This window comes from Nematolebias whitei, chromosome 2 (genome assembly GCF_014905685.2).
Source record: "Nematolebias whitei isolate Nwh7 chromosome 2, NemWhi1, whole genome shotgun sequence".
Lineage (NCBI taxonomy): Eukaryota > Metazoa > Chordata > Actinopteri > Cyprinodontiformes > Rivulidae > Nematolebias > Nematolebias whitei.
Window position 1 is genome coordinate 41657393 of NC_056499.1, and position 16572 is coordinate 41673964.

General features: G+C 39.3%; 2 protein-coding genes across 2 annotated transcripts in view; one reads left to right on the top strand and one right to left on the bottom strand.

The window, feature by feature from the left end:
• Nucleotides 1–1795: 1795 nt before the first annotated feature.
• LOC119430242 (cyclin-dependent kinase inhibitor 1B) lies at nucleotides 1796–2358 on the bottom strand. Its single transcript, XM_037697688.1, has 2 exons — nucleotides 1993–2358; nucleotides 1796–1917 (listed from the first exon to the last, which is right to left on the bottom strand). Exons 1-2 carry the CDS (start codon nucleotides 2345–2347, stop codon nucleotides 1832–1834), a joined length of 441 nt encoding a protein of 146 aa, XP_037553616.1. The 5' UTR covers nucleotides 2348–2358; the 3' UTR covers nucleotides 1796–1831.
• Nucleotides 2359–12894: 10536 nt separating this feature from the next.
• trpm5 (transient receptor potential cation channel, subfamily M, member 5) overlaps nucleotides 12895–16572 on the top strand; it is a 39744-nt gene continuing 36066 nt past the window's right edge. The window contains exons 1-2 of the mRNA XM_037694506.1: nucleotides 12895–12964; nucleotides 15195–15262. Of these exons, the coding sequence (XP_037550434.1) occupies nucleotides 12938–12964; nucleotides 15195–15262 (95 nt within the window). The 5' untranslated portion in view covers nucleotides 12895–12937. The remainder of the gene's footprint in view (nucleotides 12965–15194; nucleotides 15263–16572) is intronic.

Sequence of the window (16572 nt, forward strand, 5' to 3'; positions counted from 1 at the left end):
ATATATATATATCAGTGCAAAGAGGATGCAGTGGTGTAAAGCACGCCACCACTGGACTCTAGGGCAGTGGAGGCGCGTTCTCTGGAGTGACGAATCGCACTTCTCCATCTGGCAATCTGATGGATGAGACTGGGTTTGGTGGTTGTCAGGAGAACAGTACTTTTCTGACTGCATTGTGCCAAGTGTAAAAAAATAAATATGTGCACAAATTTGTCTTTAATTGTTGGTTTGCAACGCATTTTATAATAAAACCTGCATACATCCAAGAACTTAAGCATTTTCAAACAACAACAAGCATCAAATGTCCCTTTTAATTTTCTACTTATGAGGTTTTAATCATTGAGCAACGCATGCAACATATTGCATGAATGGTTATAAATACATTTTTTAATGTTCAGTTTCCTTGAAAACGTTCTGCACTATTGACTGTAGAATGGTGTCATTTTCTGTTATGTCCCTTTTTAGTTAAAATGTATGTTGTTGTGTAATTAAACGAAGAAGCAATTATTGTGCACCATATTGAACAGATACGATGGATGCAAAATGTATCAGCAAACAAATTAAGAGGATTATTGTTTTGTGTCTCAGGGCTATGGGAAATGTTCAGAGTGTAAAAAATACTACAAGCCAACGTTCCCCAAGAAGGAAATGTAATTATCAGAAAATCTGAAGCATCTGCTGTGATTACACGCTTTATTAAAACTCCAATAACCAGGGAAATTTACAAGCTTTTCATTTAATTTACTGATAACAACAGATTAAGAAATGCAGCCGAGTGTGCTGCAGAAACTGAACAAGTGTGTGGACAACGTCGAGGCAAACAACATTCTGTAATTAAATTAATATTAAATAGAATAAATATTCCAAAAACATTACATGAATTCAACCCAAACATAAATATAAAAAATAAAATAAAGTTAAAATAAGCATAAATTAAAAAAACATGCACAATCTTATGTGACAATAAAACATTCCATGCTCAGAGTATGCATTGTGAATGACTCTCAGCTACTACCACATCAAATGTGATCTAAATAACTAAAATGTATTGATTTATAGACTATTACTTTTGACTAACAAAACCGGTGTCCGTCTTGTATAGGAGTAACTCTCGTTACTTAGTTGCGGATGCACGTACTTCCTGAAAGTATCACTGAAATAGTGATTTATGATATATTTTGCTAACAAACAGACAATATGTGTAAAACTGACTGAGGTATAGTCGTTTCTAACTCCATCAAAGTTGTAAACAAACATGTTGTGCAATAAGCAGAGCTTGTATCTGTTATAAATTACTCTCGGGTACAAAAACACTCAATTTTAGCACAAAATGTGTAAAATATACTGCATCAAAGGCATTTATACGTTTTATAAATTCAGCTGGCTATGGCAGCCATCTTGAATATAGTTTACTACAAAAGTCATTCAATTGTAAAGGTACATTATCATTTCCTGAAAGTTTCATTAAAATACTTGTGGTAGTTTAAAGGGTATTTTGCTAACAGATTGCATTTTTTTACACAAAATCTGCAGATACTTAAAGTATAGGTTGGAAATGAATCTCAGCTACACTTGTGTCAATATTTGTAAAAACGATTAGTGGGCTTTCTGTGTTTTTAAGGGCCGTTAGTTGAGGCAGCCATTTTTAAATGAGCTGAATGAAACATGTAGGTACAAATGTGCATCCAGTGAGAACTTTCTGCAACTTTCAATCAACTTGTTGTTCATGAGGGACAGGTAGGATGCACAGACAGAAAACAAACAAACAAACAAACAAACAAACAGCCCGCCTGTCTGTGGCTGGGCGACACTTTGACGTTTTTAGTTCATCCTAATGTTTTGCACTGAGCTGCTTCTGGGTGTGCTGAGGACAGACGCTCCTGGTTTCTGTGGACCTCCTTCTCTTGGAGAAGAACTCTGCAGCAGGAGCACAACAACACGTCAGCCATCTTTTCATCACGGATCTGTTCGGACCAGACCCGAGGAGTTTACCTGTAATCCGTGGGTCGGCTGCAGGTTTGGACCTCTTCAATCGGACCGGGGTCCCCTCAGCGGGGCTCCTGGAGCAGGTGTCGGTGCCGACCGCGCGCTCCTCTCTGCTCCTCTCTGCAGTGTTTGGAGAGCTGCACGCGCTCTGCGGCTGTGCGCATTCCTGGCGGTCTGTGAACACCTCCCACTCGAAGCTGCCCCTCAGAGGCGTCCCGGACTGGAAGTTGAAGTTCCAGCGCCGGCTGTCCTGCTCAGCGATCTCCTGCAGGTTCAGCTCCAGGTCCACGCGCAGCTGGTCGTGGTCCACCGGGCCGAAGAGACTCCTGCAAACAGAACCTGCGCGTCTCATGCTCATCATTCAAGTGACTCGGGGAGAGTTCAGAGGGGGGTGTTCTTGGACTTTTGTCTCCTTTGTTGGTGGTGCAGGGCCCTTTAAAGGCTGCGGGGCGCGTGGTGTTTAGTCTGAGCACAATAAGAAGAGGATGATTGGCTGCAGCTGCTGGATCTGGACAGGAGGGGGGCATCCATGCATCAACAAAAACAGTCTGAGCATCGTCGTTATGAAGGAATATCTGGTGAATCAAGTGTTATGTGGGTTAAACGTTTCAAAAAACGTTGTAAAATGAAATGCAAATTTTGACCAACATGTGATTAAATCTGTTGGGAACAGTTAATAACATCTGATTAGTTAAGCATGAAGCTGGTGGGGGGATGTGTATCAAACCATTGTGCAAAGTATTTTTTTTGTACTATTTAAAACACAATTCAGCCCAACCAAAAATGTGTTATTTGGGTCTTTTAGTTATTTGCTGTTTTTTTATTTTCTCAAAATGACAATGTCTGTATGGAAGAATACACTTTTTACTGTTTTATTCAAGAGACCATAAACAAAGAAACTGTAAAGATAAAATAATCTAATGAATCACTTTTATCCCCCAGTTAGGCTCTGAATCATTTTTGAAAACATCATCTTGAAAGTATCCAATGTAAAATACTGTTTTACACAAGTCAAGAAGTTATATGTCTCAAATATTAAATAAAAATAACAAAGTCCGTGCTCAATAATCCAGGTATAAAGTCCAACATTTTTCAGTCAGGTCATCTGGACAGTTTCTTTTTTTTTTTTTTTTTTGTGCTGAAACGTTTCGCCTTCGATCCAGAAGGCTTCATCAGTCAAGGAAACACACAACAAAACTGATTCTTCCTCCAACAGCTTACTCCAAAGTGGAACAAACCAGTTCTGCTTGTGATAAGATGGTCTCTTGGAGGAAGAATCAGTTTTGTTGTGTGTTTCTTTGACTGATGAAGCCTTTCGGATTGAAGGCGAAATGTTTCAGCACAAAAAAAAAAGAAACTGTCCAGATGACCTGACTGAAAAATGTTGGATTAAATAAAAATGTTTCTTGGTGTGTATATTGCCCACGGCCATTCATGCCAGAATGTTAAATTAGCATGATGTCACGATGAGAAGGGAGTTATTCTCTTTGGGTCAAAACTTTAATATGACATTTTGTGGGGTCTTGTGTGATATCACAAGATGTTACTAAAAGTGAGGTTTGTGGATTACTTTCACCTAACGTGACACATTTTAGCTCAATATTTGTAAAACTGATATTGTTATAGACATTATATGTTTGTTAATGTTAGTTAGCTGAAGATTTCTTGAATTTCATCCCAAAAGCAAATTATTTTAAATCTCCATCTCATTCAACAAAGTTAAGTCAGGACTGCCTCAAGTGAGTCAGCAGGGGAGAGGGTGGACTCCAGAAACCATCAGACCACCACCAAACTGGTTGATCCCCTACGTGAAGGACTGAGTTTGTTGCGGCTCCTCAGACTGAAGAAGTCTTTTGGATACAAGACATAATGTTTCAAGAAACCCCAAAGTCCATGCTCAATAATCCAGGCAGCATAAAATCCAACAATGTTCAGTCAGGTCATCTGGACGGTTTAAATTTTTGTGCTGAGATGTTTCGCCCTCCATCCAGAAGGCTGAATCCTGACTGAACATTGTTGGATTTTATACCTGGTTTATTGAGCATGAACTTTGGCGTTTTGAACCAGTTTGACATGACTGTCGATGAGGGAGAGGGCGGGCACTGGAGGAGAGGGCGTGCCCCAGAGGCCATCTTGGCACCAACATAACTGTTTGGTTTTTTTTCTACTGTGGAGTTGGCTATTGTGGGAGTATCAATTTTGTTTGGTGTTTCCTCTGACTGATGAAGCCTTCTGGATGAAGGGCAAACGTCTCAACACAAAAAAAGAGATCGTCCAGAATACCTGAGTTGTTCTACATGGATTATTGAGCATGAATCGCGGTCTCCATCTCATGATCAACTTCTGAGGGTTTCAATAAAACCAGTCCTGTAGCTGACGAGATATTCTGCCAACAGCCAGACACACATAGACACGAGCAAAAAAAGTATTGTGCCACATTCACCTTTGGTGGAGGTCTGTAGAACATGTACTACAGCAATGCTTCTGCATAAAACAACTCACACTAACTTGTATCCTTTTATGTCCAAGTGGGCAAACATCAGTCCAGTAATTACTGACCTGTAGACCATACTGGTTTGTGGTGGCTGCCCTGATCAGATTCAGGTCACTAAAGCTGACTGAAAATATTACAAGTCCTCACTTTGATAACTAACCTTACTCATACAGATGTTTGCTCGTTCTTGTAGGACTGCTATTAATCCCCACAAACAAAGCCCAGTCCTAATTGTTTCCAATCCCATTGTTGCCATTTTGAAGGCTATATAGAACACAGCTGGTTGGCAGGCCATAGACTGAGGAAATCCTCTGGATGGGGGACAAAACGTTTCTCACTTAAAAAAACTTAAAATTTATTATGAAGTTTTTAGTAAATGTCAACCAATTAATGCTCCAAAAAGCAAACGATTGTAAAGACTGGTTGTGCTGAAGATGGCAGACAGCTGCAGGTTGTTTGTCATCGTTAGATTTGCTCACAGTCTGAGGAAGCTATGAACCCTCTGACCTTCTCACTGCTGTAACTCCCAACAAAGGCTTTCTTTAAGCACCTTCTTTTCTATAACCTCTAATTTAGCATACCCAAGTTATACCTAATCTGTGTTTTCATCTTGCTGTTTTTCTTTTGACAAGCATTTAATTTCTAACGTTGACAGAGTTATTTCATGTTTATGACGTTCTTGTTTAAAGTCAGAAGATGTTAGCTCAGTAACAAATGCATTTACACTAAAAAGTGAATTATGTAACATTTAAACCTGCAGAAGGGTTATTTTCCTCATAAGAGATTATTTGGTTTGTTAATTTCCCCTCAACTCTATTTACTTTATGTTTCTGTTTTACTGATTATTTCTTTAGGAGCAAATATTGTCCATCAATCCATGCATTGTCTTTATCAGCTTCTTCCTTCTTGGGTTTCAGGGTCACTGGTGCCCATATCCAGCAGTCACTGTGAGAGAGGTGGGGGACACCCTGGACAGGTCTCCAGTCCATCAAGGTCAAGTCAAGATCAAGGTCAAGGTAAAGGTTTCTTTATTGCCTTTCGCATCACATGTGGTGGAACAAAAATTGTGTACACACGGTCCCAGTTACATCCAACAAAAGAATAAATCGTAAAAGAAAAACGATAGTAAGATCTAAGGTATGAACTAAGAAATACGCTAAATGAATGCCCAACGGTAAAAGGTCTAAGATATATGCCAGTCACTAATAGAGCAAAGCAATACACCGAACAACAGCAGCACAATTCTCATAGTTCGGTTCATCTGTAGTTTGGCTATATTTTATCTCAGCATTTTAAATTTCTGAGTACAATCAATCAATAGGACAAAATATTTAGTTACATAAGAGAGATGCTGTTTCAGAGGCTTTAAAACGCCTCATGTTCTACCGTCCAAACTGGCTTCAAAGTTTATATTAATCAAACATTACTGACCTTTCAAATGGGGTACCTCAGGGTTGTTTTGTGGTCCATTGTATTAATTCTCTTTATAATACTTGTAAGATCATTAATAAATGAAGCAACTTTTTTTTTTATTACATTTAGGTAGACAAAATCTGTCCATGTACAGCTCTGTGAAAGACTGAGCTTTATCAGTTTTCTAATTTACCTGACTACCTGTCACAAAATGTTTCAAAATATCTTCCTTCCTTAATATCCTGATGCATGCAAACAAACAAAATAAAAATTGTAGAAACGTTTCATCTTTCATCCAAGAGACTTCCTCAGTCTGAGGTGCTGTATTCAGCTCAGTCTCTTAAATAGCACCTTCTCAGAGTGGATCAACCAGTTTTGCTGCTGACAACCAAAACCAGCTGATCACATGGTCAAGAAGGACCATCAGCCTAACAATGGATCATTAGCACACTGATGGCTGGTTACTACTCACAGTTCCCATGTGACGTAACATCAGGGGCATTTCCGGTACGTCCTCCATGTTGTAAGGCTGCATCTAGCAGATACAGTGTAGTTTACTGTAAGTTAATTTTCTCGAGTTTTTTATTTTTTCCTTTAAGTAAATTGCAATGGTTGTTTCGTGCTGGGTTAGAGGTTGCTACAACCGGGGAGACATTTGGGCAAAGCGCAGTTTTCACTTAATCCCAAAAATAATGAAATGTGAAGGACCTCCATGGAGGAGCTCACCGCAGAACATCGATGAGTCTGGTTAAGGATCTGCCCTCGAAGACGTCGTGCTCCGATCACTTTTTGTCCGGTAGACAAAAAATGCTATATAAATTATTTTGTGAGACAAAGTAATGTCAGAGTATAACTGTGTGTGTGTTGGAACTGTTTTTTTTTTTTTTTGTTTGTATTTTTTCATGATTTAGCGTCTCTACTACTGTGGTTAGCTTAGAATGCTATGCTACATAACACTCACAGCAACAAAGTTCTGGTTCTGGTCCCGTGATGAGCCTGGACTGTTTGTTGTCAGGAGGCTGCTGGTTATTTTATTTAAACCTTTATTTAGCTCGTTAGATCTGATTGAGACAGTTTACATATCGTTTTTTCAAGATAGACCCGTCATGAAACCAGAGTTATTAAAGCACTTAAAATAATGATGTGAATAAAAGAAGAGAAAAACACACATGACGCTAAAATTGTACTAAAATGTGAGTGAATATCAGTTAAAGCATTTACTAAACAAATCTTCAATAACTAATAGTACATGTGTGTTATACAGTACACACTGTGTATATGTATATACTGTACAGTATATGCATCATACACACACACATTGTAGTTAATATACATAATATTTGAACACTGCAACATTGAGAACTATCAGTTTGTTTTGATTTTGAGTCCCTCTTTACTCTCATGTGTGAGTAAAGCAGTGGATGCTGTCTGTACTTTTGGGTATTACAACATTTGTTCTATTGAATTATATATTTTTTTTCAGGAAGGCGTGCACACAATCAAACACAGACTGGTCTCCTACACTGAAGCTGACAGACACACTGACTCTGAGAAAGTCAGCAGCAGAGGAACAGCAGGTAATGACACAAGCAACCGGCACAATAATTCAAAAATATTAAAGTAAATCTAAGATAAAAATGACTAAAATCAATATAAAATTGAACATATAACTTTGTGAATGCGTAAAAATGTTAGCTACTGTATTAATTGTCTTATTTTAGACTGTGATGCAAACGTAACACTGTTTACTAATCTTTTTTTTTTTAGGTACAGACGAGTGAAGGGCCGAGTTTGATTTAAAAAAAAGCTCCAGTGCGAGGACTCGCCTAGACCTGGGTCCAGTCTCAGATCCTAGATCTGGGTACAGTCTTGGATCCTGAGGGGTTGGCTGCTCCAATCGGGCGGTCCCACATGACGAGGAATCTGTTCCAGTTTGTTTAAAGTCAGAAACTCCACTGGTCTCCATCATTCCTTGTTAAAGAGTGTTGTTGATCTGGTATTTATTCTGTAGCCCACTATGATGAGCTACATGGAGTCATTTTCATTAAAAGACATAAAATCACCCACAGTTCTCATATTGTATCCAGTTTCAACTGTTTTGAATTTCTAATTATATACTTTGACTTAGATCTTTGTCAGTCTCCTCCTGGAGGAGGAACATACAGCAACATGCATGTTTTTATGTTTTGTACATGTCAATAAAACACTAAACTGGTAAGTTGCCAAAGAACAATCACTACACCTTGGTTTTATTTATGTGTAGTAGAATAATGTCTAGTAGAGGTGACAATACAATGAAACTATTTCTCAGTATTGGAGATTAAACAGAGGATCTTAATTATTGAAATAAAGAAGGTGAAACTTGGTGCAGCTGTTTTATTCAAATTAAAGGTAAGTACACGTACATGCATGTTTCACAACCACACCACATGTACTTGAAAAGCAGATTCATTTATAGAAATGATATTTTCACTCATTTGTTGCTGTGGTGCACGACTGCACACAACTTCTGGACCAAGCGGAGTTTCATCCATCTCCTGGGAGAACCTTACACAGAAATACAACACAAAGGAGGAAAACAATTAAAATGCTGTTCTTGTTTCAAGGTTTTAAAACTTCTAACCAGTGGATTAAAAGGAGTTACCAAACTGTAATTTTTCATCACTAACTTTATTAACAAAGGCAGTCATAGTGGAAAATAAATAATATCAGTGACTTTAACTGTAGCACGTTAAATACTAGGAGCAATAATTACATATGATTTATTTTGTTAACACTAATTTAAGTATGAAAGGCAGTCATAGGCAAAATAAATAATGTGGTAATGTGAGAAATAATCAGTGATATTTACGGGGCACAAGCTACATCAAGTAGATCTTTACTGAAGCACAAGCTTCAGGTAAACTGAAGTAGCTTACTGTAGTCTCTAGTACTAGTAAGCTACTCCAGCTTACCTGACGTAGTTTGTGCTACAAAGATCACTGATATTTACTGTAGCACAAGCTACATCAGCTAAGCTAATCTTTGCTACAGTAAATATCAGCGATCTTTAATGTAGCAAAGATTAGCTTAGCTGATGCAGCATGTAGATAGCTATGAGGGACATCTACGTGTATACTATTGTAACTACTGACTCTGCCAGTCACCAGAACTTTATTAACATGAAGAGTTCGGACGTCCTTCACAAATCCATCATTGATTATAAGCATCCATGGATTTAAAGCTGCGAAGCTCCTCCATTGTAGGCACTACTCGTGTTCATTAATAATTAACAATATCAAAGTAACTTCTCTGTGACAACTTGTCTTTTTCGTCTGACATGATTTCTTTCTCCACCTCATAGGGACCGCAGCTATTTTATGCCTATATCTTGCTCTTGGTCAAGAGTATCAATATACTGAGCTCTGGTCTGTCTGTAAGCCATCTTCTTCACATGCGCCTCTAAAAAATGGTGGAAAACCCGGTATTGCGCAATACCGGTCACGTGTGTGGGAACTATGTATTCACAGGGGGCTGAGTGATACTAGCAATAACAGCATCGTAAGAGTGGGACAGTTGAACACGGCAAACTGGTTGTGAACTGGTGGCTCCACTATGAGAAGGTGCTATATATAAGACTGAGTTGAATACAGCACCTCAGACTGAAGAAGTCTTTCGGACGAAACGTTTCTACAATTTTTTTGTTTGTTTTTTGAATGTCCAGAGGACTTGACTTAACTTTTTTAGATTCCTTCCTTAATCTACGATAAGACTGTCTGAACATTGCTTCAGACCGCATGGTTCCACAGATTTGGCAACAAATTGGCCACTTGTGAAGTCAAGTTTGAGACACTTAGATAATATATTTGACCAGTCAGTGTTTCTTGACAGTTACTTCAAACAGATGGTTTAAAACTGTTCTTTCCCCACTTAAGAAATATTGCCAAGTTTAGAAGGTAGGTGTCAAAACATGAATTGAATAGTTATCCATGCTTGGTTTAGTGTCTTGTAGGTTTGGGGTGGGGGTGTTAAAATAGTTTAAAAACACTATAAATTTAGACAAATGGTAAAGGGTCCAAACGTACGTTATATAGTGTTTTTGTTGGTTTTATACAGTTCATAGTGAATTACTTTTGTATGGTCATGCAGGTTTCTGAGTATATTTGTGAATTGTTAAAGTTTGTACTTCAGCTTGGGCCTTGGTCTAATTAGACAGTCTTAGCAGTTCCTGGGACCAAGTTTAAAACCTTTGGGGTATCAGTCCTTTCAAGCTGTGGCACCTCAGCTGTGGAATGACCTTCCTTTGGTTTTACATCATAACAACAGTGTCAACTCCTTTAGAACCTACCTGGAGACTTTTTATTCAGACAAGCTTTACTGAGTTTTTTTTTTTTTTTTTTTTTTGTTTAATGATTGCATAGCTCCTCCTCTCTGTTATGGTATCTTATATCTGTTCATTATTTTGATGTTATCTATCTTATTGCATTCTGTTTTATGGTTTTTCACTTCATCATAAAGCACTTTGTGGTTTTTCTTGTCTGTGAAAGATGCTATATAAGTAAACCCTACTTGTTACATACAATTCAATCTAGTTATAATACAATTAGATTTAGTAAATGTCAGTTAGTAGTCTTTGCTTTGCTACCCTGCAATCCCCCGTCCTGAACAAGCACAGAGGAGCAGGCAACAGTGGAGAAATAACTCTTGTTTAACAGCAGACACCAGGGTGGGCAGCCATCTGCCTCAACAAGCTAGAAGCTGAGAGAACAACTGGCTGGGGGTTGAGAGAACATTTTTACTGGGAAAATTATGGAAGTCTTCTTCCCCACAACCACAGAAAATCATCAGAAATATCAGCACCAGTAGAGTTTAATGGCCACAGCGGAGCTGTATTTGTGCATGGAGCGTATACACCGACCACATATAACAAACCAGTCACACTCTTCCTCTGGATGATCAGACTGATGCTCCTGACTCCAGCCTCCTGCTCTCTGAACTATAAAACAGAGCTCAGCTCATTGAGTTACAGCTTTAGAAAACTGATACTTCAACTGTTGTTCTACAGTCATTGTGGACAAAGTAAGCATAACACATGGTGGAGCACAAAATCCACCCATCCATTATCTTTACCCGCTTCTTCATTGTCAGACTGCGGGGGGTCACTGGTGCCCATATCCAGGAGTCACTATGTGAGAGGCGGGGGACACTCTGGACAGGTTGGAAGTCCATCACAGGGACAAAAATGGAGTATCTACAGTGGAAGTTGTCTCCAGCTACAAGTACTTGGGTGTGCACCTGAATGACAACCTCAGCAGGGGCAACAACCCTTCCAGCCCGATCAAGAAAGCTCATCAGAGACTCTACTTCCTCAGGCGGCTGAGACGAGCTGGTCTGGGAAGCTCAGTCCTCACCTCCTTCTGCAGGTGTGTAGTGGAGAGCATCCTGTGCTCCAGCATCAACGTGTGGCATGAAGGCTGCACAGAAGTTTGTTGGAGTCAGTCTCCCCACCATCACAGACATCTACACCTCCAGATGCAGGAAGAGGACCACCTGCATCATGAAGGACCCCACTCACCCAGCACACACAGTTTTTGCCCCACTCTCCTCAGGCAGGAAGTTAAGGAGCATTAAGTGTAGAACCACTAGACTGAGGAACAGCTTCTACCCTGAGGCTGTTAGACTCATGAATCTCTAATCAGAATAACCACTGTGAAAAAAAAAACATTGTAATGCCACAACAATTGTTGATATGAGCTGCTGATCTCATGCTGCTGATTTATTTCATGTTGCTGTATTAATTCGTAATCATCTGCTCACACAGACTCATGTTTGTGTTGCTGTTGTTCAACGTATTGTTTTTGTACTACTAGTGCTTAGTGTATTTAAGCATATTTCTTAGTTTGTATCTTAGATATTATTACTCATTTTCTTTACAATTTGTTTAGTTGGATTGTATACCTGGATTATTGAGCATGGACTTTGTTGTTTACAATTTATACTTATGTTGGATGTAACTAGGGGCAGCACGGTGGCACAACTGGTAGAGCTGCTGCCTCTCAGCAAATTGGTCCCTGGTTCAAATCCAGATCAGGGGGCCTTTATGGGTGGAGTTTGCATGTTCTCTCTGTGCATGTGTGGATTTTCTCCAGGTACTCCAGTTTCCTCCCACAGACCAAAAGCATGCATGTTAGACTGATTGGTAACTCTAAATTGTCCCTAGGTGTGAGTGAGAGAGTGAATGGTTGTTTGTCTCGTTTGTCTCTATGTGTCCCTGTGATGGACTGAAGACCCGTCTAGGGTGTACCCCGCCCCTCCCACAGTGATTGCTGGACATGGGCACCGGCGACCCCCGTTTCCCAAAATGGAAGAAGCGGGTAAAAGACAATGGATGGATAGATGTAACTGGGACTCTGTATACACAATTTTGTTCCATCGCATGTACCACATGTGATACGAATGACAATAAAGAAACCTTGACATAGAGACAAAGGAGACAAACAACCGTTCACTCTCTCACTCACACCTAGGGACAATTTAGAGTTACCAATCATCCTAACATGCATGTTTTTTGGTTTGTGGGAGGGAACTGGAGTACCCAGAGAAAACACACACATGCACGGAGAGAACATGCAACTCCAACCAAAAAGGTCCCCAACCAGGATGTGAACTGGCAATCTTCTTGCTGAGAGGCAACAGCTCTACCAACTGTGCCATCATGCTGCCAGAGCACAATATCATTGTAGAAATTAATGGAAAACTGTTTGAATCCAACTGACTCATATGTTTCAGTTTTATCTTTGGCACTTTCCAATCTGGTAGATCTTAAACATGTCACAAATGTGCAGGCAGCTGTCAACGTTACCAGGAAAGGTGTGGTCCTGATGGGAGTGGTGCGGCGTGGCTCATCAACATGCAAAGCAAGGCTACGCTGAAGCTCAGGGGACTGGCTGAGACCACAGCCTTACCTTTATACCACTTCCTGACGAGGCCAGGAGTCTCACCTGAAGAGAAAATTATCTTAGTCCTTACAGGTGTGGTGCAGAAGAACCAGAAGAAAGTGCAGTCATGTCAGAAAAACAAGACACACCTCTGGTGAGTATATATTGAATGCCCATTGTCTTTCCCGCTCTTTCTTTTTGTCACTTTAATAACACAGAAATGTCAAACTGTCGGCAATTTATAAAATAAATAACACTTTCTGCATTAGCTGAAATATGCACTGTAAATGATGACTAATGTTCACATCTGTACTGGATGTTAAGCTGTGGTCAGTTCCAGTTAAAGGTTTGTTTTCATGGTGTAAACTTCTGTAGAGTTTCATCTTTAGAACATGTAATTAAACTGCTCAGTTCACTTTTATTTATGCGCAGTAGCACCAAAGTTCAAGTTATCTCCGGGGACGTTGTATCTGAAAGTTGTAACCTTGCTGTATTAATGAAAAACAACTCCCACTGGAGCCGCTCTTGGCAACCGAGGGAAAAACATATTTTTGTAATAGAAGAGTCAGGGAGCGTGGCCACATCTTATCTATCGCTCAATGCCATAGAGGCACATTTAGTTTATTTTTATTAGCAAATATTGTTTTTTGTTTTTTAGTTGCTCTTCTGTGATTTTATAAAATGTTTCCCAATTCTAATAAGGCAAACCCAGCATTATTACACTGAAAATGTTTTATTAGGTTCATTCATTCATTCAACCTTTATTTATACAGGTTAGTCTCGCTGAGGACTCGTTTACAAGAGAGACCTCTTTTAGCCATACAACATATAAAGTACAGACAACAATAACAGTAAGCAATAATAACATTAAACTGCAGTAAAGATGCAGTTAAAATAAAATTAGTGTTATAAAACAATAAATCAAGGTGCCGTAAAACAAGGTAAAATACTAAAAATGATGTCTAAAGCCCAGTGAAGTTTTAGGCATCTTTATCTGCTTTAATTTTAAAATGACTTTATGTCTTGGGCCAAAAAAAAAAAAAGTTAAAATTAAAAACTTATAACACTTTTACCTTATTAAAAAAAACATTATAAACGTTCAAAAAGTCATTTTTACTCAAGACAGCGTACGACTTTTTAAGGATCAGACATGTTTGTTGGGCCCTACAGCTTATAAAGTATCAAAGGTTATTTAGGCAACAAGTATCAAGTATGTGAACTTACAAGGAATTTCATCTCCTTAAGACCTTAACTCATCCACCCACACTGTGCACACAGCTCAGTAACCTTTCCTCTACCTTTGCATGCAAATTGTCAAGTTTGCATGCAGCATCCTTTTCCCTCCCAGACTCAAACCAGTAGTCAAATGAAAGCTTCCCTAGCATGCTGCTCACTTCTACTAATCAAGTGGCTGAGGAGAAATCAGCTCTCTTTCTGTGCGGCCTGCTCACCAACGCCTTTCCTGATTCCAAGTACACAGACAGGCTGCTGTTCCCTGTGATAGGGACGTGCTCGGCTGTTGCAGCTTTAATAATCATCTTTCACAGGCAGCTCAAGTGGCCATGCAAATTAGGCTGACTGATAAAAGTCTGTGTTTACTCAGACAAAGGGATAATCTTATCAATATTGGATGAGTTTGCTTTTTGTACCCAGTGCCATTTATTTCTAAGAACAGAATTGTTCAGAGTTTTGTTAAAAAAAAACAAAAAAAAAACAATACCCACTTTTAGAATATCATTTTTAAGCATACATAGTCAAATAAAGTAATTATATTCATATAAAGGTGTAAAGTTAGAAGAATTTCAGGTAACTTTACACAAATCAAAAACAGAATAACTCAATCAGCTCAACATTTTTATGAATTAGAGGAGCAACTTTTTATTTCCTCTACTCATACAAATGAGTTCCTTCACCTTTTAACATCCACAACTTTAGTTATATCCTTTTAAAGTGAGGGCTTTGTGCAGATCACAGCATCTTTTGCAAAACTCTTTGTTCTTTTTGTCACTGAAGACAATCTGTATGTGTGGCGGATGTGAATGAGGGACAATTGCACTGAGCAGCTCATGAGTAGCTATGAATATAAAAAGCAGGAAATATTTAAATCCTTGCCCTTTGTTCCCATTTTGCCCTAAATCGGAAGAGTTTCACGTTTCTTTCACCCTCGGTGTGGCCCAGTTTCATAAAGGGATGATCTTTCATGTATTTTTTTTGTCCAAGCATCAGACAGCACTTTGCATGCGCAGCGAGAATGAAAATTCAGCCAGCTTTGCATTAACCACAAGTACTTATTATAACCTCCCCGTCGGTATGAGGGTGATGAGTGAGTTTTAATAAATTTAGTGGAAAATTAACTCCATGTCTGCATATTCATTTGTTTGCAGGAGCCATTACAGCCGCAAACGAGATGCCTGCGATGTGGAAACATCCTGGAGTGGTCAGAAGAGCACAGGTGTGTGCATGTATATGTAGAAGACAGTAAAGGTGCAGATATGTTTAGTTCTCTGCATGAAATAGTATTTACCATAACAGTAACTAGAGAAGCTTTTATTGGGGACTGCCTGGCCCAAACCACAATGTGTAGCCCCACAAATTAAAACCAAAACAACTAGCTCAGCACCGTGATGTGTGCTATTACTTTTATTGGCTTTTCGAGTTACCATGATGACGTTATTTGCAAACAAATATGCCATTTTTTATCAGTGAAAAACACTAACACAACTCAACAGCTTCTAACTGCCACAGTAAGGTCACATGACCTAAACTCAGTATGGCATCGAACAAACTTTTCCTACCACCACATTTTTTATGATACACATATATGCCGTAGTTTCCGCCTTACAAGTCACACCACCATATAGGTCGCATCCAGTGGTTATTTTGAGCCGGATCCTGCCGGAACAAGATCTGAGAACGCCCTCATTTTCACCGTGTGCATTCCGGCAACTGTTCAGTCAGATCCATCAGCTCATACCTCCGCCCATAAAAGTCATTGCGCCTTTTTATTTTGATTATTTATTAAAAGTACAATGACAGGAGACGTTGTTCATGTCTGTGGAGTGGATGTTACTGCTGCAGCAGGCGCACCAGCTCTTACACACAAATGTTTACAGATGTTTAACAACCTGTTAAAATACACCAAAATTCAGGAAATGGCATATCTTTTATTCCAAATTTTCTGGGGGAGGACACTCGCCCCCACACACACACACACACCGCCAGACTGCCTGCTATTTGTGTTCCGGCATCCATTTGTTTACAAATTAAGCCCTCCCACATAGCAAAATTAGTCTGGGCCAGATGTGGCCCACATCTGGCACTTACATCTGGCCCACATGGCTCAATGAATGACGGGGCCCCCATGGCCCAGGGCTGGTTTGCCAGATGTGGCCCATATGCGGCCAGAACTGGGCCAGGTGTGGGCCAAATGAGAACACACCAACTGGCCCATAGCTGGTCCAGATATCGTTTAACCTCTGGCAAACCAGTCACGGACCAGTGGTGGCTTGTCATTCATTGAGCCATGTGGGCCAGATGTAAGTGCCAGACGTGGGCCACATCTGGCCCAGACCAAATTTATATTATTTTAAAATGTCAATAAAAATACAATAGAAATACAATTCTTTTATTAATGCATTTTAATTTCAAACACAATATACATAAATAAATGAAACATTGATAAATAACATTGATAAACAAATAAAACACATAACATATATTTATATAAATAAAACATTGAGGTTCACATTATACTGTATATAT

Coding starts and splice junctions, on each gene's coding strand:
- LOC119430242 (XM_037697688.1), bottom strand. CDS start 2,347: ATGATGAGCATGAGACGCGCAGGTTCTGTTTGCAGGAGTCTCTTCGGC. Junction 1,918..1,992: donor AGCCGACCCACGGATTACAG/GTAAACTCCTCG, acceptor CTCCTGCTGCAG/AGTTCTTCTCCAAGAGAAGG.